General features: G+C 43.1%; 1 protein-coding gene across 8 annotated transcripts in view; it reads left to right on the top strand.

Moving 5' to 3' along the window:
• LOC140729395 (SITS-binding protein) overlaps positions 1–21,711 on the top strand; it is a 181,461-nt gene that overhangs the window by 146,543 nt on the left and 13,207 nt on the right. For 3 of the 8 annotated variants that reach the window (XR_012099318.1, XM_073049081.1, XM_073049079.1), the window contains exons 8-10: positions 2,406–2,527; positions 11,508–11,687; positions 17,666–17,761. Coding sequence is in view for 5 of the 8 variants with exons in the window: in XM_073049081.1 (XP_072905182.1) it covers positions 2,406–2,527; positions 11,508–11,687; positions 17,666–17,761 (398 nt within the window). In the remaining 3 variants the exon portion in view is untranslated. Of the gene's footprint in view, positions 1–2,405; positions 2,528–11,507; positions 11,688–17,665; positions 17,762–21,711 lie in introns of those variants that run through there. The other 5 variants (XR_012099320.1, XM_073049082.1, XR_012099319.1 and 2 more) reach the window with 3 other exon arrangements.

Here is a 21,711-nt window from a genome sequence, read left to right on the forward strand (position 1 = left end):
CTACTCTCAATTGAAAAAGCCTATCCACGTCAACTCTATCTATCCCCCTCATAATTTTAAATACCTCTATCAAGTTCCCCCTCAACCTTCTATGCTCCAAAGAATAAAGACCTAACTTGTTCAACCTTTCTATGTAACTTAGGTGCTGAAACCCAGGTAACATTCTAGTAAATCTCCTCTGTACTCTCCCTATTTTGTTGACATCTTTCCTATAATTTGGTGACCAGAACTGTACCCAATACTCCAAATTTGGCCTCACCAATGCCTTATACAGTTTTAACATTACATCCCCAACTCCTATACTCAATGCTCTGAGTTATAAAGACCAGCATACCAAAAGCTTTCTTCACCACCCTATCCACATGAGCTTCCACCTTCAGGGAACTATGCACCATTATTCCTAGATCACTCTGTTCTACTGCATTCTTCAATGCCCTACCATTTACCATGTATGTCCTATTTTGATTATTCCTACCAAAATGTAGCACCTCACACTTATCAGCATTAAACTCCATCTGCCATCGTTCAACCCACTCTTCTAACTGGCCTAAATCTCTCTGCAAGCTTTGAAAACCTACTTCATCATCTACAACGCCACCTATCTTAATATCATCTGCATACTTACTAATCCAATTTACCACCCCATCATCCAGATCATTAATGTATATGACAAACAACATTGGACCCAATACAGATCCCTGAAGCACACCACTAGTCACCAGCCTCCAACCTGACAAACAGTTAGCCACCACTACTCTCTGGCATCTCCCACTGTCCAACCACTGTTGAATCCATTTTACTACTTCAATATTAATACCTAACGATTGAACCTTCCTAACTAACCTTTCGTGCGGAACCTTGTTAAAGGCCTTACTGTAGTCCATATAGACAACATCCACTGCTTTACCCTCGTCAACTTTCCTAGTAACCTCTTCAAAAAATTCAATAAGATTTGTCAAACATGACCTTCCACACACAAATCCATGTTGACTGTTCCTAATCAGACCCTGTCTATCCAGATAATTATATATACCATCTCTAAGAATACTTTCCATTAATTTACCCACCACTGACCTCAAACTTACCAATAATTGCTAGGTTTACTCTTAGAACCCTTTTTAAACAATGGAACAACATGAGCAATACGCCAATCCTCCGGCACCATCCCCGTTTCTAATGACATTTGAAATATTTCTGTCAGAGCCCCTGCTATTTTTACACCAACTTCCCTCAAGGTCCTAGGGAATATCCTGTCAGGACCCGGAGATTTATCCACTTTTATATTCCTTAATAGTGCCAATACTTCCTCCTCTTTAATCGTCATAGTTTCCATAACTTCCCTACTTGTTTCCCTTACCTTATACAATTCAATATCCTTCTCCTTAGTGAAGAAAAGAAATTGTTCAAAATCTCCCCCATCTCTTTTGGCTCTACACATAGCTGTCTACTCTGATTCTCTAAGGTACCAATTTTATCCCTCACTATCCTTTTGCTATTAATAATAACTGTAGAAACCCTTTGGATTTATTTTCACCTTACTTGCCAAAGCAACCTCGCATTTTCTTTTAGCTTTTCTAATTTCTTTCTTAAGATTTTTTTTTACATTCTTTATAGTCCTCGAGCACCTCACTTACTCCATGCTGCCTATATTTATTGTAAATCTCTCTCTTTTTCCAAACCAAGTTTCCAATATCCCTTGAAAACCATGGCTCTCTCAAACTTTTAATCTTTCCTTTCAACCTAACAGGAGCATAAAGATTCTGTACCCTCAAAATTTCACTTTTAAATGACCTCCATTTCTCTATTACATCCTTCCCTTAAAACAAATTGTCCCAATCCACTCCTTCTAAATCCTTTCTCATCTATCTCCTCAAAGTTAGCCTTTCTCCAATCAAAAATCTCAATCCTCGGTCCAGTCCTATCCTTCTCCATAAATATTCTTTAGGATGTAGAAGATTGAGAGGAGATTTGACAGAGGTATACAAAATTATGAGGGGTTCAGATAGGGTAAATGCAAGCAGGCTTTTTCCACTAAGGTTGGGTGGGACTACAACCAGACGTCATGGGTTAAGGCTGAAAGATGAAAAAAATAAGGGATCATGAGGGGAAACTTCTTCACTCAGAAGGTCATGAGAATATGGAATGAGCTGCCAGCACAAGTGGTGCATGCAAGCCTGATTTCAATATTTAAGGTAAGTTTGGATAGGTACATGGTTGGTAGGGGAGAGCTATGGTGCTGGTGAGACTGATGGGAGTAGGCAGTGTTAATGGTTTGGCATGAACTAAATAGACTGAAAGGCCTGTTTCTGTGCTGTACTTCTGTATAACACAAACTTGTACATAAATACTTGTGTTTCCAGGTCAATCCATTGGCTGACCTCTGCTTTATGCACTTGTTCTTTCAGGAGGTTCTCTGACAAATGGCTTTCTTGCAGACGAGGAGCTGTTTATCCGGTGGCTGCAGGTTGTAACTTATCTACCTGTGATGTCTTTCAGCATGCCGCCATGGGCATTTGGGGAGACCTGGGTATGTGTCGGAGAGAGTTGAAAATGGTGGGGGAGGGTGGGAATGTATGAGAGAGGTGGGGGAAGGTGGGAATGTATGAGAGAGGTTGGGAGAGTGATGGAAAGAGGTTATAATGTGGGAAGGTGACCTCTAATCCTCAACTCCTCCACTGCTGGAGGTATCTTCCCATAATACATCCTGTATGCACTCAACATCATTTTATACAGGTTTATCAGATTTCCCTCAGCTTTTATCAATTATAAAAAAAGTCCCAGCCTCTCCTACCCTTATTTTTAATCCCTCATCCTCAAAACTATTCTTGTGGTATTTTTGCTGCTCCCTTTCTAATGACTTCACATCCTTCTTATAACGAAATAACCATAATTGAGGCTGGATTGATATTTTACTAAGCTCTGGTGTGGCTTCCCGGTTTTTAAACTTCCATTGATAAAACCCAGAACTGTGTATGCCTTAATAACTAATTTCTGAACCTGACCTGCCATTTTCAATAACTTGCCAACATCCTCCCAGTGCCTTCTGCTTCTGCTCCGCTTTTAGAATAGCATCATTTGTTCCATATTGTCTCCTCAGATTAACTTCATTTATCACGTGTACGTTCAAACGTAGTCTCATTCTCCAACTGAAAAGTATCACTTATTTCTTGATATTAAACTTTGTCTGCCACACGTCTGCACATTCCACTAGCCTTTGTATCCAGCTGCAATTGATTGTGATCTTTGTTACAATTCATAATACTGCTGAGTTACATTCCATCTACAAATTTAGAAATTGTGATTTGTATCCCTAAGTCTAGCTTATTAATTTAGAACAAAAAAATCAGTAGCTCGAACACTCATCTCTGTAGAATATCTTTACTTTCCTCTAGCTTCATATCCATGCTATCAGTCCCTTTTATACCATGCACTTCAACTTTGCTGATGCATATGTAGTATCTTAGTTTATGTAGTTTATGCTGGGATGATTTAAGACTCCAATTATAGCTCATTTTTGCACTTCTCTACTTTTCCTGCATAATTGTTCCAAAATGTCTCTCCTATTTGGTAACCTATAGAAAATTCCTTCAGCTGTTTCTTCTGTCTCTGACCCCTCTACACATTTTGCTCTCTATGGCATACTTTCTTTAATCAACACAGCCACCCCTCCTTTCTTTCTTTCCCTATCTTCCCTTCCTTTACTCTCTGCATACCCATGACTGTGTCACCACCCACAGCTCCCATCTGCTAATTAAATTTGCTGACAATACTACATTGATTGGCCTTATCTCAAATAATAGCGAAGTCGTTACCCTGACACAGTGGTGTAAAGAAAACAACTTCTCCCTCAATCTTGCAAAAACAAAGGAGCTGGTTGTGGATTACAGGAGGAAGGGAGACAGGCTAATCCTTATTGACATAAATGGATCTGGAGTTGAGAGGGTGAACAGCTTTAAATTCCTCAGCACACACATCACTGAGGATCTCATGTAGTCTGTACATACCGGCTGTGTGGTGAGTAAAGCGCCTCTTTCACCTCAGACGTTGAAGAAGTTTGGCATGAGTCCCCAAATCCTAAGAACTTTCTACAGGGGCACAATTGAGAGCATCCTGACTGGCTGCATCACTACTTAGTATGGGAACTGTACTTCCCTCAATGGCAGGACTTTGCAAAGAGTGGTGCAGATAGCCCAGCGCATCTGTAGATGTGAACTTCCCACGATTCAGGGCATTTACAGAGACAGGTGCGTAAAAAGGGCCCAGAGGATCATTGGGGACCCAAATCACCCCAACCACAAACTGTTCCAGCTGCTACCATCCGGGAAATAGTACCGCAGCATAAAAGCCAGGACCAACAGGATCCGGGACAGCTTCTTCCACCAGGCCATCAGACTGATTAATTCAGGCTGATACAATTGTATTTCTATGTTATATTGATTGTCCTGTAGTACATACAATTTATTACAAATTACTATAAAATGCACATTTAGACAGATGTAATGTAAAAATTTTCACTACTCATGTATGTGAAGGATGTAAGAATTCACTAGTGCTTTATAAAATTTCAACATTACACCCTTTTATATTCTAATCCTCTTGAAATGAAAGCTAACATCGCATTTACCTTCCTCACCAGGCTCAAGCTGCAAATTAACCTTTAAGGAATCCTGCACAAGGGCTCACAAGTCTTCTACCAGAATGCATGACCATACACTTCCTGACACTATTCTATCTGCCATCTCTTTTCCCATTCTTCCAATCCAAGTCCTTCTGTAGCCTCTCTACTTCCTCAAAACTACCTGCTGCTCCACCTACCTTCATATAGTCTGCAAAATTTGCAACAAAGCCATCAATTCCATCATTCAAGTCATTGACATATAATGTAATAAGAATCAGTCCCACCATAGACCTCTGTGGAACACCACTAGCCACCAGCAGCCAGCCAGAAAAGGCTCCCTTTATTCCCATTCTCTGCCTCCTGCCAATCAGCCACTGCTTTATCCATGCTAGAATCTTCCCTGTAATACCATGGGCTTGTAGCTTGTTAAGCAGCTTAATGTGTGTCAAAGGCTTTCTGAAAATCCAAGTACACAACATCAACTGATTCTCCTTTGTCTATCCTGCTTGTTATTTAGAAACATAGAAACAAAGAAAACCTACAGCACAATACAGGCCCTTTGGACACAAAGCTGTGCCGAACATGTCCATACCTTAGAAATTACCTGAGGTTACCCATAGCAGTCTATTCTTCTGCGCTCCATGTACATGTCCAGGAGTCTCTTAAAAGACCCTATCGTATCTGCCTTCACCACCATCACTGGCAGCCCATTCCACGCACTCACCGCTCTCTACGTTAAAAAAAACTTATCCCTGACGTCTCCTCTTTACCTACTTCCAAGCACCTTAAAACTGTGCCCTCTCGTGCTAACCATTTCAGCCCCGGGAAAAGCCTCTGACTATCCAGATCAATGTCTCTCATCATCTTATACACCTCTATCAGGTCACCCCTCAACCTCCATTGTTCCAAGGAAACAAGGCCGAGTTCAGTCAACCTATTTTCATAAGGCATGCTCCCCAATCCAGACAACATCCTTGTAAATCTCCTCTGCACCCTTTCTATAGTTTCCACATCCTTCCCGTAGTGAGGCAACCAGAACTGAGCACAGTACTCCAAGTGGGGTCTGACCAGGGTCCTATATAGCTGTAACATTACCTCTCCGTTCCTAAACTCAATCTCAGGACTGATGAAGGCCAATGCACCGTATGCTTTCTTAACCCCCAGAGTCAACCTGCACAGCAGCTTTGAGTGTCCTATGGACTCGGACCCAAGATCCCTCTGATCCTCCACACTGTCAAGAGTCTTACCATTAATACTATATTCTGCCATCATATTTGACCTACCAAAGTGAACCACCACACACTTATCTGGGTTGAATTCCATCTGCCACTTCTCAGCCCAGTTTTGCATCCTATCAATGTTCCACTGTAACCTCTGACAGCCCTCCACACTATCCACAACACCCCAATCTTGGTGTCAAATTTACTAACGCATCCCTCCAATTCCTTATCCAGATTATTCATAAAAATCACAAAGAGAAGGGGTCCCAGAACAGATCCCTGAGGCACACCACTGGTCACTGACCTCTATGCAGAATATGACCCTTCTACAACCACTCTTTGCCTTCTGTGGGCAAGCCAGTTCTGGATCCATAAAGCAATGTCCCCTTGGATCCCATGCCTCCTTGCTTTCTCAATAAGCCTTGCATGGGGTACCTTGTCAAATGCCTTGCTGAAATCCATATACACTACATCTACTGCTCTGCCTTCATCAATGTGTTTAGTCACATCCTCAAAAATTCAATCAGGCTTGTAAGGCACGACCTGCCTTTCACAAAGGCATGCTGACTATTCCTAATCATTTTATGCCTCTCCAAATGTTCACAAATCCTGCCTCTCAGGATCTTCTTCATCAACTTATCAACCACTGAAGTAAGACTCACTAGTTTATAATTTCCTGGGCTATCTCTACTCCCATTCTTGAATAATGGAACAACATCTGCAACTCTCCAATCTTCTGGAACCTCTCCCGTCCCCATTGATGATGCAAAGATCATCGCCAGAAGCTCAGCAATCTCCTCCTTCACCTCCCACAGTAGCCTGGGGTACATCTCATCTGGTCCCAGTGACTTACCCAACTTGATGCTTTCCAAAATCTCCAGCACATCCTCTTCCTTAATATCTAAATGCTCAAGCTTTTCTGTCTACCTCAAAGTCATCCCTACAATTGCAAAGATCCTTTTCCATGGTGAATACCTCTGCTATCTCCTCCAGTTCCATTCACACTTTTCCACTGTCACACTTGATTGGTCCTATTCTCTCATGTCTTATCCTCTTGCTCTTCACAGATTTGTAGAATGCCTTGGGGTTTTGCTTAATCCTGTCTGCCAAGGCCTTCTCGTGGCCCCTTCTGGCTCTCCTAATTTCACTCTTAGGCTCCTACTCGCTAGCCTTATAATTTTCTAGATCTCTATCATTACCTAGTTTTTTGAACCTTTCATAAGCTCTTCTTCTTGACTAGATTTAAAACAGCCTTTGTACACCACGGTTCCTGTGCCCTACCATCCTTTCCTTGTCTCACTGGAACATACCTATGCAGAACTCTACGTAACTATCCCCTGAATATTTGACACATTTCTTCCGTGCATTTCCCTGAGAACATCTGTTCCCAATTTACATTTCCAAGTTCCTTCCTGATAGCCTCATATTTCCCCTTACTCCAATTAAACACTTTTCTAACTTGTCTGTTCCTATCCCTCTCCAACGCTATGGTAAAGGAGATAGCATTGTGATCACTATCTCCAAAATGCTCTCCCACTGACAGATCTGACATCTGACCAGGTTCATTTCCCAATACCAGATCAAGTACAGCCTCTCCTCTTGTAGGCTTATCGACGTATTGTGTCAGTAAACCTTCCTGAACATACCTAACAAACTCCACTCCATCTAAACCCCTCACTCTAGGGACATGCCAGTCGATATTTGGGAAATTAAAATCTCCTACCATGACAACTCTGTTATTATTACACCTTTTCAGAATCTGTCTCCCTATCTGTTCCTCTATGTCCCTGGGTGGTCTATAAAAACACCCAGTAGAGTTATTGCCCCCTTCCTGTTCCTAACTTCCACCCACAGAAACTCCATAGACAGCAATCCCTCCATGTCTTCCTCCTTTTCTGCAGCTGTGACACTATCTATGATCAACAGTGCCACACCCCCACCCCTTTTGCCTCCTTCCCTATCCTTTCTGAAACATCTAAAGCTTGGCACTCGAAGTAACCATTCCTTCCCCTGAGCCATCCAAGTCTCTGTAATGGCCCCAACATCACAGCTCCAGGTACTGATCCACAGTCTAAGCTCATCCTCTTTGTTCATAATACTCCTTTCTTCAAAGAATTCCAACAGAGTTGCCAGACAAGATTTTCACTTGAGTGAACCATGCTGTCTGTGGTCTATTTTATCATGTGCTTCCAAGTACCCTGAGACCTCATCCTTAATAATCGTCTCCAACATTTCCCAACCACTGAGATCAGACTAACTGGCCTATGGTCTCCTTTCTTCCACCTCTCTCCCTTCATGAAGAGTGGAGTAACGTTTGCAATTTTCCAGTCTTCCAGAACCATTCCAGAACTTAGTGTTTCTTGAAAGATCATTACTAATGCTTCTATGATCTCTTCAGCCAGATCTTTCAGAACTCTGGGGTGTAAACCATTTGGTCCTACCTTAAGACCTTTCAATTTCCCAAGCTCCTTCTCTTCAGTTATGGTAACTTCACACATTTCATAACCCCTGACACCTGGAACTTTCACCATAGTGCTAGTTTCTTCCACAGTGAACACTGATGCATAATACTTAATCAGTTTGTCCACCATCTCCTTATCCTCCATTACTACCTCTCCAGCATCGTTTTCTAGCGGTCTGATATCCACACACCTCTTTTTCACACTTTATGTATCTGAAGAAACTTTTGGTATCTTCTTTAATATTATTGGCTAGCTTACTTTAATATTCCATCTTTACCAACTTGATGACTTTTTTAGTTGCCTTCTGTTGGTTTTTAAAACCCAGTCCTCTAATTTCCCACTAATTTTTGCTCTATTATATGCCCTCTCTTTGGCTTATATTGGCTTTGTCTTCTCTTGTTAGCCATGGTTATCTTTCCTTTAGGATACCTCTTCTCTTTGGAATATATCCCATGCCTTAATGCCTTCCAAATTGCTTCCAGAAGTTCCAGCCATTACTGATGTGCCGTCATCCCTGTCAGTCTTCATTTCCAATCGGTTCTGGCCAACTCCTGTCTCATGCCTCTGTCATTTCCTTTACTCCACTATAATACAGATACATCTGACTTTAGCTTCTTCTCAAATTTCAGGGTGAATCAGACCATATAATTATCACTTGCCCCTCAGGGTGCCTTTACTTTATATTTTCTCATTAATTCTGGTTCATTGCACAGCACCCAATCCAGAATAGCTGATCCTCTAGTTGGCTGAACCATGAGCTGCTCTAAAAGGCCATCTTGTAGGCACTCTAGAAATTCCCCCTCCTGTAATCCAGCACCAACCTGCTTTCCCAATCTACTTGCATATTGTAATATTGCTCTTTTGGGATGCATTTTCTGTCTCTCATTGTAATCTGTAGACCACATACTTACTACTGTGTTCAACTTCCATCAGGGTCTTTTTACCCATGCCATTCCTGAGCTTTATTCACAAAGATTCAGCACCTTTTGACCCTATGTCACCTCTTACTCATGATTTGAGTTCATTTTTTACCAACAGAGCAACCTCTGCCTTCCTCCCTATCCTTTCAATACGATGTATATCCTTGAACATTAATCTCCCAGCTATAATCTTTCAGCCACGATTCAGTGCAGCTTACAACATCATACCTGGCAATCTGCAATTGTGCTGCAAATGCATCTGCCTTATTCTGTATACTGTATGCATTCAGATACAGCCCCTCCAGTCCTGTATTCACCCTTTTCAATTTTGTCTGCCTTTTACATTGCAACTCATTCTGTTCACTGCAATTTTGCCCTATCAACAGCCTCTCCTCACTACACATTGCCTCTGTTTGTAAACCAGCTACCTTATCTTCAGTGCTATTTTCTGCCTTTCCTACCATATCACTTGCATTGAAATACAGGCAACTCTGGATACTGGTTGCACCAAGCTCAACCTTTTGATTCCTAACTTTGAAGTCTTACAACATCTGCCTCCACAACCTCTCCACTAACTGTTCTGGCATTCTGGTTCCCATCCCCTTGCAACTCTAATTTAAACCCCACCATGTAGCATTAACAAATCTTCCCACAAGGATATTCCCTTGTGTTCAGGTACAAACTGTCCTTTCTTTACAGGTCCAAACCATCCTTTTACAGACCCCTGGAAGAGAGCCCAATGATCCAAAAATCTTATGCCCTTCCTCCTACACCAACTTTTTAGCCACATATTAAACTGTATACTCTTCCTAGTTCTGGCCTCACTAGCACATGACATGAGTAGCAATCTTGAGATCATATCCCTGGAGGTCCTGCCCTTAACTTAGCACCTAACTCCCTAAGCTCCCTATGCAGACCTTGTCAGTTGTCCCACCCATGTCATAGGTAACTACATGGACTATGACTTTTGGCTGTTCACCCTCCCACTTAAAAATGCTGAGGACTTGGTCCAAGATATCCTGGACCCTGGCACCTGGGAGGCACCACACCATCTGGGAATCTCATTCTCGCCCACAGAACTTCCTGTCCGTTACCCTAACTAATGAATCCCCTACCACCACAATGTGCCTCTTGTACCCCTTTCCTTTCTTAGTCACAGAGGCAGACTCAGTGCCAGAGACCTGACCATTATGACGTTCCTATGTTATGTTATACCACCCACCGGCCCCAACAGTATCCAAAGTGATATACTGTTGTTGAGCGGGATGGTCACAGGGGTACTCTGAACTGGTTCCTTAACCCCTTTCCCCTTCCTGACTGTCACTCAGTCTCCTGTGTCCTGCACCTTGGGTGTAACTACTTCTCTGTGTCCTATCTATCACCCACTCAGCCTTCCAAACGATCTGGAGTTCATCCAGTTCCAGCTCCAACTTAACGTGGTTTGTTAGAAGCTGCAGCTGGATGCACTTCTCACAATTTGTAGTCATCAGGGACACTGGAGGTCTCACTGCCTTCCCACATCCCACAAGGTGAGCATTGCACTACCCTGTCTGTCATCTCTACTGTCCCCACTGAACAGATATAAAGAAGAAAAGGAAAAAAAACTTGAGCTTTTCTTTGCTTTCTCTGAGTGAAGCCTCTCTTTGATGAAAGAGAGTCTTGAAGAGCTAAAGCCTCAAAATCACCACTCTGACTATGTCCACTCCGACAGCTGCTGTGCTTGTCCCTGACTTCCTTTAATTTGCTCTTACTAATCAATCCCAAACATTGATTGATAGCTGGTCAAAGCTCTTTTGGGGTGCCACGACCCAATGCTGCTTTTTTATCCTTCAGTAGTGGACCTGATTGAAGTTCCCTCCTCGCAAGCTTCCGATGTCTGGATTGGCAGCTGGTCATAGCTCTTTTTTAAAACTGCATTTATTTTGCAGCACTGTCCATGATGTCAGTAGTACAAGTGATGTCAGCAACCCATAAACTAATAAAAACAGGAATTCTGTGATTTCATATTCAAACTGGACATCAATTGTTCTAAAATATATGTTCTAGCTCCCTAGTGTATTCCACATTTGAACTTACTTGTACATGTCTGTTATTTTATATTCAAACGATACAAACCCTTGTTCACATTCCAGCCTGATATCTGCTAATCTATATATAAAGAATTTGAAGTCCTTGATTAGGTTTGGCTCTATAATTTGCTTCTATATATAAATCATCCTGAGCAAGTTAACAGTGACTGTTATTCCTTATTAGAGTGATCAGTGGCTGATGGCAATCTCTGTTTCAGGTTGTGAATGTGACCCGGTCGTATATACACAAACATCAGGCTTTTGTGGTGCCACTTCTGTTGAAATATGCTGCAGAATGGGCATCCCTTGGGCACCCTGTGTTTAGGCCGCTTTGGTGGGTCAGCCCAAATGACCCAAATACATTTAAAATCAATGACGAGTTTCTGATTGGTGACGAGGTAAGAACAGGTTCATCAATTTACTTGTGTGGCAGTTATAAGCTAGCAGATGGTGGGGGGGTCAGTGTGTGCTGTTGATGACCAGGCTTGTCTCTGACTGTTAGTCTGTTTGACAGCTTTCTCAAGAGAAAATAATTGCCTTGATAATGCAATATCAACAACCACAAAGAGTCTTGCAGTATTGAAGAATTGAAGTTCACCATTGAATACGCATGTACCCAAATTCCATTTGATCAACATTTTATAGCTTTCTAATGCCTTGGCACTTCAAGTGCTTGATACTTGCTAAGTACCATTCCCTCAGGCAGTGTGTTCCTGATTCCAACCACCCTCTGAGTGAAATAATTTTTCCTCAAATCCTTTCTAAACCCCTTCTCCCTTATCTTTAACCTACGTTCTGTAATTTCTAGTTGCTGTTTTTTATAATTCGGCTGATTTTATTGCTGTTGAGTGCAAATACAGACAACGTAAGAGGGTGTAGCATGAATTAATTCACAATAAAGCAACAAGATAGAAACTGACTAGCCATAAACAGAATGATGAGACTTATGACTAAAACCTTGGTTAAAGACGTGCAGTAAAGGATTACAATTAAAATCCCCATCAAAACTGGGTTTAAGGAACGGAGACAAAGTGGCTTAGTGAGGGAATGGTGGGACTAATGGAATGAAGAATTCACAAGAGGAAATCTGGAGCACAGAGACCTTGGTGAATTGGAAGGGATTTCAGAAGGGAAGGCAAAGGGAAGAGGAGATCAAGGAGAAACCCTAGATTAATGTGTGGCTGAAGAATTGGAGCAGGAGGCAAGGATTAAGATTTCTGGATAATTGGGACCTCTTCTGGGGCAGGTGTGACCTGTACAGAAGGGACAAGTTGCACATGAATCCAAGCGGGACCAATATTCTTGTAGGCAGGTTATATAGAGCTGTTGGGATTGGTTTAAACTAATATGGCAGGGGGATGGGAACCAGTATGATAGAGCTGAGAATGAGCCTGCAGGTTTGCAAGCAGATGATGGGTGTTAAATGAATGTAATGAAGAACAGGTCAGTGATTGGGTACAAATGCAGACAGAGCAAAAAGTTAAGTTGTACCACAGAGGCAAAATTCAAAAGGGCAAAGAATGCAGGACTGAAGGTCCTGTAATTAAATGGGTGTAGTAATTGGAATAAGGTATATAAAGTCATGGCGCAATTAGAGATTGGCTGTATGACTTTGTGGGCATCACTGAGTCGTGGCTGAAAGAAGCCCGTAGTTGGGAGTTTAATATCAAAGAATATACTTTGTATCGACAGGACAGGCAGGAAGGCATAGGCGGTGGCGACGCTCTGATGGTAAGAGATGCAGTTACATTGTTAGAAAGAGGTGAAGTAGGCTCAGAGAATGTTGAATCCTTCAGGGTGGAGTTAAGAAACTTGCAAGGGTAAGAGAAAACATTAAGGGAATCATACATGAGCCTCCATATAGTAGCCAAAATGTGGGGTTGAGATTGCAAAGGGAGCTGGAAAATAAAGGTAACATCATAATTGTAATGGGGGACTTAAATATGCAAGGGGATTGGGAAAGTTAGGTTGGTGTCAGATCACAAGAGAGGGAATTTGTTGAATGCCAATGAGATGGCCACTTAGAGCAGCTTGTGCTTGAAGCTGCTCGGGGAAGGGCCATCTTAGACTGGGTGTTGTGCAATAACCCAGATCTTATTAGGGAGTTTAATGTAAAGGAATCCTTAGGCAGTGATCGTAATATGATTGAATTCATACTGCAGTTTGAAAAGGAGAAGCATAAGTCACATATATCAGCATTGCAATGGAATAAAGGGAATTACAGAGGCATGAGAGAGGAGCTTGTCCAGGTGGATTAGAGGGAGATACTCCAGGTGGGGATGACAGCAGAGTAGAGATAGCTGAAGTTTCTGGGAATAATTCAAAAGGCGCAGGATAGATACGTCCTACAGTAGAAGTTGTTCTCAAATGGCAGGGCTAGGCAATCGTGGCTGACAAAGGAGGTTGAGGACTGTATAAAAGCCAAGGAAAGGGCAGATAGGTAGTAAAACTGAGAGGGAAGTTGGATGATTGGGAAGCTTTTAAAATCCAACAAAAGGCAACTTTAAAAACTGTAGGAAGGGAAAAGATGAAATGGGAGGGCAATCTAGGCAATAATATAAAACATGATATGAAAAGTTTTTTCAGTTATATAAAGAAGTAAAAGGGAAGTGAGAGTTGATGTTGGACCACTAGAAAATAATGGGGAACATAGAAATGACAGATGAACTTAATGGGTACTTTGCATCAGTCTTCACTGTGGAAGACACTAACAGTGTGCCTGAGGCTCATGAGTGTCAGGGAGCAAGGGTTTCTGTCATTGCTATTACAAAGGAAAAAATAAGACCATAAGATATGGGAGCAGATGTAGGCCATTCGGCCCATCGAGTCTGCTCCACCATTCAATCATGGGCTGATCCAATTCTTCCAGTCATTCCCCACTCCCCTGCCCTCACCCCATACCCTTTGATGCCCTGGCTGATCAAGAACCTATCTATCTCTGCCTTAAACACACCCAATGACTTGGCCTCCACAGCCGCTCGAGGCAACAAGTTCCACAGATTTACCACCCTCTGACTAAAGTAATTTTTCCACATCTCAGTCTAAATGGACATCCTTCAATCCTAAAGTTGTCCCCTCTTGTCCTAGAGTCCCCTACCATAGGAAATAACTTTGCCATATCTAATCTATTCAGGCCTTTTAACATTCAGAATGTTTCTATGAAATCCCCCTTCATTCTCCTGAACTCCAGGGGTTATAGCCCAAGAGGTGCTAGATGTTCCTCATACGGTAACCCTTTCATTCCTGGAATCATTCTTGTGAATCTTCTCTGAACCCTCTCCAAAGTTAGTATATCCCTTTCTAAAATAAGGAGCCCAAAACTGCACACAATACTCCAAGTGAGGTCCCATGAGTGCCTTATAGAGCCTCACCGTCACATTCCTGCTCTTATATTCTATACCTCTAGAAATTAATGCCAACATTGCATTCGCCTTCTTCACAATCGATTCAACCTGGAGGTTAACCTTTAGGGTATCCTGCACAACTACTCCCAAGTCCCTTTGCATCTCTGCATTTTGAATTCTCTCCCCATCTAAATAATAGTCTGCCCGTTTATTTCTTCCACCAAAGTGCTTGACCATACACTTTCCAACATTGTATTTCATTTGGCACTTCTTTCCCCATTCCCCTAAACTATCTAAGTCTCTCTGCAGGCTTTTTGTTTCCTCAACATTACCCGCTGGGCGAACTTAAAGGTCTTAAGTCACCTGGACCAGATGGACTACATCCCAGAGTCCTGAGAGAGGTTGCTGAAGAGATAACTGATGCATTGGTCATGATCTTTCAAGTATCAGTTAATTCTGGCATGGTCCTGGAGGACTGGAAAATTGCAAATGTCATCTACTCTTTAAAAAGGAAGGAAAGCAAGAGACAGGAAATTATAGGCCATTTAGCATAATCTCAGTGGTTGGGAAATTGTTGGAGTCTATTATTAAGGATGAAGTTTTGGGGTACTTGGAGACTAATGAGTCAAAGTCAGCATGGTTTCTACAAAGGGAAATCTTGCCTGACAAATCTGTTAGAGTTCTTTGAGGAAGTAACAAGCAGGGTGGACAAAGGAGAGGTAGTGGATGTCATTTATTGGATTTTCAGATGGCATTTGATAAGGTGTCATACATAAGGCTGCTTAACAAGCTAAAATCCTGTGGCGTACAGGAAAAATACTGGCATGGATAGAAGAATGGCTGACAGGCTGGAGACAGCGAGTGAGAATAAAGGGGGCCTTTTCTGGTTGGCTGCTAGTAACTAGTGGTGTTCCTCAGAAGTCAGTATTGGGACTGCTACTTAGCGTATTTTTTGTCAATGATTTGGATAATGGAATTGATGGCTCTATGGCTTGGGGATGATATGAAGATAGGTGGAGGGTAGGTAGTGCTGAGGAAGCAATGTGATTGCAGGAGGACTTAGGCAATACAGTGTTGGGAAATGTATGATAATGCATTTTGGTAAAAGGAACAATAGTGCAGACTATTATCTAAATGGGGAGAAAATTTAAACATCAGAGTTGCAGAGGGACTTGGAAGTCCTTGTGCAAGACTCCCAGAAGGTTAATTTACAGGTTGAGTCTGTGGTAAAGAGGCAAATACAGTGTTGCCATTTATTTCAAGGGGAATAGAACATGAAAGCAAGGAGATAAAACTAAACCTTTAAAAGACACTAGACAGGCCACACTTGGAGTACTGTCGACAGTTTTGGGCCCCATATCTCAGAAAGGATGGAAAGAGTCCAGATGGGGTTTGCAAGGATGGTTCTGGGAATGAAGGGGTTAACATATGAGGAGTGTTTGGCATCTTTAGGCCCGTACTCACTGGAACTTAGAAGAATGCAGGGAGATCTCATTGAAGCCTACTGAATGTTGAAAAGACTTGATAAGGTGGATGTGGAGAGGATGTTTCCTCTGGTGGATGTACCAGAACTCAAGGGCACAGCCTTAAAATTGAGGGGTGTCCTTTTAAAACAGACCTTTTATTTTAGCCAAAGAGTGGTGAATCTGTGGAATGCTCTGCCACAGACTGCGGTGGAGGCCAAGTCCGTGGGTATATTTAAAGCGGAAGTTGATCATTCCCTGATTGGTCGGGGCATCAAAGGGTATGGCGAGTGGGATCCACAATCAGCCATGATGGAATGGCGGAGCAGACTCTATGGGGTGAATGGCCTAATTTTGTTCCTTTGTCTTATGGTCTAAATCTGAAAACTAGATTCAACGCTTGGAGTTGGGAGGCATTGCTTGGTGGGACAGTGAGCACAGGGTGCTGGCTACATGGGAATTGAGGCACTGGCAGCAGAGTTCTAGGTGATCTGATGTTTAGGTGGGGTGATAGGAGAGAGGTGAGCCCAGACAGTGAAGAATGAAACAGCACAGAGGGAACTGAAACATGGTAAAAGTCTCAGCATTTGATGAGCCAGACATGGATAACTGAAGTAGCCAGTTTTCTTGGTGTGAAGGATATAGGGTCAGAAGCCCAAAGATTGTAATCAGCCTGGTTCAGCCTGTGACTGTTAACAAAGAGAAGATGGACTCGTTAGTTAGGGGACAGATTTGTGGCAATAATTTTGTTCATGACAGGCGCCATGGTAGCATAGTGGTTAGTGTGCACTATCACAGCTTGGTATTGGAGTTTGGAGATCAATTCCAGTGTCCTCTGTAAGAAGCTTGTACGTCTTTCCCATGAGCAAGTGGATTTCTTCTGGGTGCTCTGGTTCAAAGATGTACTGGTTAGTAGGTAAGTTGTTCTGTGATTAGGCTGGGGTTTAATAGGTAGGTTGCTGGGCAGTGCAGCTCATTGGGCTGGAAGAGCATATTCCATGCTGTATCTGTAAATAAATAATTAAATAAATGGGAGGAAATCATGGCTTATTCATGACTGGGGGTCAGTGGGAGTCTGAGCACCGAGATTATGGTGGGGACGAGAGAGAGGGTAAAGAGAGTAAGGTGGCTTTCAGCACAGACTGGAACATGACCTGACATGGTATTAACTCAGTGCTGCCTATGGATGATTAGCTGCAAACTAAACTGAAGCATGAAGATATTTTCAGCATCGTGATTGACAGTAATAGACAGGAGGCTATTCTGTCAGGTTTTCACAGCAGAGTTTGTAGCAATACTCACCCCTCACTCACAAGTGCCTGCTGTCAGTGGTAACCCCACACTGATGATACTTCCACATGCAGAGAAGTGAAGGTGACTGGGTTCTTGACAGTCTCATTAATGACGAGTCCCTTACACTACTCAGCATCTGCCTCTGATGTCTGGTTTTGGACATAACCTTGCCTGAAGTTCCAGCATGGCTGCATTTTGTGGGAAAATATATAGAAGTGTGTGTGATTCCTGCTGGTCTGCTGCCCACTCTGTAACCAGTATGCTTCCCACATATAGGTACTGGTGGCACCAGTGACGGAGCCGGGCAGAGTCCATAGAAACATCTACCTACCAGGAAGTAACTACCAGTGGAAGGATGTGAATACAGCACAGGTGTTTGATGGTGGGACCCTGTTGCAGGACTACCCTGTGGCCCTGGTTGACGTGGCAGTTTTCATCAGACAGGAGCCCAGGGATCTACCATCTACAGAGAGCCAGCAAGCAACATCCCAGGACTGAGGGACCAAAGCTCTTCACCATTCTTGAACAGTCAACAGGACTTCCACTACTGACAATAGCTTGGCTGCCTGCACTGTCTTAAGTGTCAGCAGGTGCCGTCAATGGACTGTGACAAAGGAACAGCCCAGTCTGTGATCACCAGCTCCCTAGGGGAACGGTGCAAAAACTGGCTCTTCCATCACCTGTTGTAATTTGTGCAGCAGTTCTGGCCCGAACCTTCCACCATCATGCCTTAATGTTGCCTGTGAGGCTGAACTGTTTACTGGTGATAGCTGAACTGAGTGTTCATCAGGTACAGGACAGGAAGTAGCCCATGCCCAAAACAAGGTTGAGGCCAAGCCCTGGCTCAGACCTTGGAGTAGGGCTCAGATCCAGTTTGAAGCTCAGGTTTAGGCCCATGCTTGAACAGACCCAGGCTCTGCTTCAGGACCAGGCCCGATTCTGGGCCAGCACAGTCACACATCACCATAGTCTTTAACTTTTTTTTCACAGGCATTCAGATAGCAAAACTGTAGCTTACGGTATATTTAGTTTACAAAGAAAAATGTTGTTGAGAAATGAAACAACTCCATTTCAGTCACTCACCCTCATCACCAGGGAAAGCACAGGATAAGATGTCAAGTCAAACTCCCTGTGTGCTACCCCATCCAACATCACAGGGCAGATGAAGCACAGGACAGAAACAAGATCACTCTACAAGTACACAATATACTGCCAAGGTGGGGCAGCACCAATCAGATAGAAATTCAAACTCTCTACACTGTCTCATAAATACTCCCAAGGGAGGATCAGCACATGACTCCTCACTGTCTTACCACACACTGCAAGGACAAGGACAGCATGGGTTAGATACAGAGGAAAGCTCTCTCTGCACTGTAACATCAAATACTCCCAAGTCAAGGACAGCGCAAGAGAGACACAGAATACTTGCAAGGCAGGGTCAGCATGGATACACCTTTCCCTCCAAAAAGGTCATGTGTTATGTGTGTCTATATCAACAGTGGAGTCTAGAATTATTTAGAAACACTACTTATCCAGTACCCCAGTATCAAGCTGTTTTTTATCCACCTGTGTCTGTGTGTGGCACTGCAGCCAAGGAGCCCTCACCATCACCATACCCACAGTATGAAAGTTTTATACTTCTCTTCTCCCCAACATATCTGGTTATAGGCAGCAGTATAGAGGAATACCACCATCTCATATTTCACTCAGAGTCATGCAACATGGAATGCATTATTGTCAGGTCAGATCCCATGGACTCCCTTCCCAAGAACACTGTGGAAGCACCTTCAGCAGAAGGACCACATGGTTCACCACTACCTCAAGGGTTGTTAGTGATCAGTAATAAATGCTGGCCTTCCAGTGACACAGAACATCCTGCAGAGGGGTTTCAGGATCAGGTTTAATATCACTGGCATATGTCATGAAATTTGTTTTGCAGCAGCAGTACATTGTAAGAAAAGTCTATAAATTACAATATAAATTAGATAAGTAGAGGGGAAAAGTGCTGAGATAGAGTTCATGAGTTCATTTACCATTCCGAATCTGATGGCAGAGGGAAAGAAACTGTTCCTGAAACATTGTGTGTGTGTCTTCAGGCTCCTGTACCTCCTCCTCAATAGTAGCAATGAGGACAGGGCATGTCCTGGGTGATGGGAAAATCCTGCCTGACAAACCTATTGCAATTTTTTGAGGAAATTACAAGTAGGCTAGACAAGGGACATGCAGTGGATGTTGTGTATTTGGATTTTCAGAAGGCCTTTGACAAGGTGCCGCACATGAGGCTGCTAAACAAGATAAGAGCCCATGGAATTACGGGAAAGTTACATACATGGATAGAGTGTTGGTTGATTGGCAGGAAACAGAGTGGGAATAAAGGGATCCCATTCTGGTTGGCTGCCGGTTACTAGTGGTGTTCCACAGGGGTCCATGTTGGGGCCGCTTCTTTTTACGTTGTATATCAACGATTTGGATTATGGAATAGATGGCTTTGTGGCTAAGTTTGCTGATGATACAAAGATAGGTGGAGGGGCCGGTAGTGCTGAGGAAACAGAGAGGCTGCAGAGAGACTTGGATAGATTGGGAGAATGGGCAAAGAAGTGGCAAATAAATTATAATGTCGGAAAGTGTACGGTCATGCACTTTGGTAGAAGAAATAAACGGGCAGACTATTATTTAAATGGGGAGAGAATTCAAAGTTCTGAGATGCAACGGGACTTGGGAGTCATCATGCAGGATACCCTTAAGGTTATCCTCCAGGTTGAGTAGGTGGTGAAGAAAGCGAATGCAATGTTGGCATTCATTTCTAGAGGAATAGAGTATAGGAGCAAGGGTGTGATGTTGAGGCTCTATAAGGCACTGGTAAGACCTCACTTGGAATACTGTGTGCAGTTTTGGGCTCCTTATTTAAGAAAGGATGTGCTGACATTGGAGAGGGTTCAGAGAAGATTCACTAGAATGATTCTGGGAATGAGCGGGTTAACATATGAGGAACATTTGACCGCTCTTGGATTGCACTCCTTGGAGCTTAGAAGAATGAGGGGGACCTCATAGAAACATTTTGAATGTTGAAATACATGGACAGAGTGGATGTGGCAAAGTTGTTTTCCATGGTGGGGTAGTCAAGTACGAGAGGACATGACTTGAGGATTGCAGGGCGCCCATTCAGAACAGAGATGCAAAAAAATTTTTTTAGCCAGAGGGTGGTGAATCTGTGGAATTTGTTGCCACGGGTGGCAGTGGAGGCCAAGTCATTGGGTGTATTTAAGGCAGAGATTGATAGGTATCCGAGTAGTCAGGGCATCAAAGGTTATGGTGAGAAGGCGGGGGGATGGGACTAAAGGGGAGATTGGATCAGCTCATGATGAAATGGTGGAGCAGACTTGATGGGCTGAATGGCCGACTTCTGCTCCTTTGTCTTATGGTCTTATGGGGATCATTAGTGATGGATGTCACCACCTTGAGGCATTGCCTTTTGAAGGTGGCCTGGATGCTGGGAGGCTAGTGCCCATGATGGAGCTAGCTGAGTTTATAACTTTTTGCAGCTCTTTCCAATTCTGTGCAGTACATGGCGATACAAGCATTTGGAATGTTGTCCACAGTACACCTGTAGAAATTTGCGAGAATCTTTGGTGACGTACCAAATCTCCTCAAACTTCTAGTGAAATATAGCCGCTGTGGTGCCTTCTTTGTAATTGCATCAATATGTTGGACCCAGGATAGATCTTCAGAGATCTTCACACCCTGGTACTTGAAAGTGCTCACCCTTTCCACTGCTGATGCCTCAATGAGGACTGGTGGATGTTTCCCTGACTTTCCCTTCCTGAAGTCTACATTCAATTCTTTGGTCTTACTGACATTGAGTGTGAAGTTGTTGTTGCGTCACCACTCAACCAGCTGATCTAGCTCGCCTTCTCATCACCATCAGAAATTCTGCCAACAATAGTTGTGTCATCGGCAAAGTTAGCTGTGCCTTGCCACGTAGTCATGGGTGTAGAGCAGGAGTTCCCAATCATTTTTATGCAATGGAATCTTACCATTAACCGAGGGTTCTGTTGACCCCAGGGTGGAATTCCTGCTGTGGAGAGAGCAGAGCAGTAAGCACACTTCCTTGCACACTTCCTTGAGGTGTGCCAGCATTAACTGTCAGAGAGGAGACGTTATTTCCAAACTGCACTGACTGTGGTCTCCCAAGGTTCCACTTGCAGAGGGGGATACAGTGGCCTAGGCTTTGCAGCTTGTTTATTAGAACTCAGGGTATGATTGTGTTGAGCCCTGAGCTATAATCAATAAACAGCAGTCTGAGGTAATTGTTTCTGTTGCCC

The sequence above is a fragment of the Hemitrygon akajei genome, chromosome 6 (genome assembly GCF_048418815.1).
Source record: "Hemitrygon akajei chromosome 6, sHemAka1.3, whole genome shotgun sequence".
NCBI classification, from domain to species: domain Eukaryota; kingdom Metazoa; phylum Chordata; class Chondrichthyes; order Myliobatiformes; family Dasyatidae; genus Hemitrygon; species Hemitrygon akajei.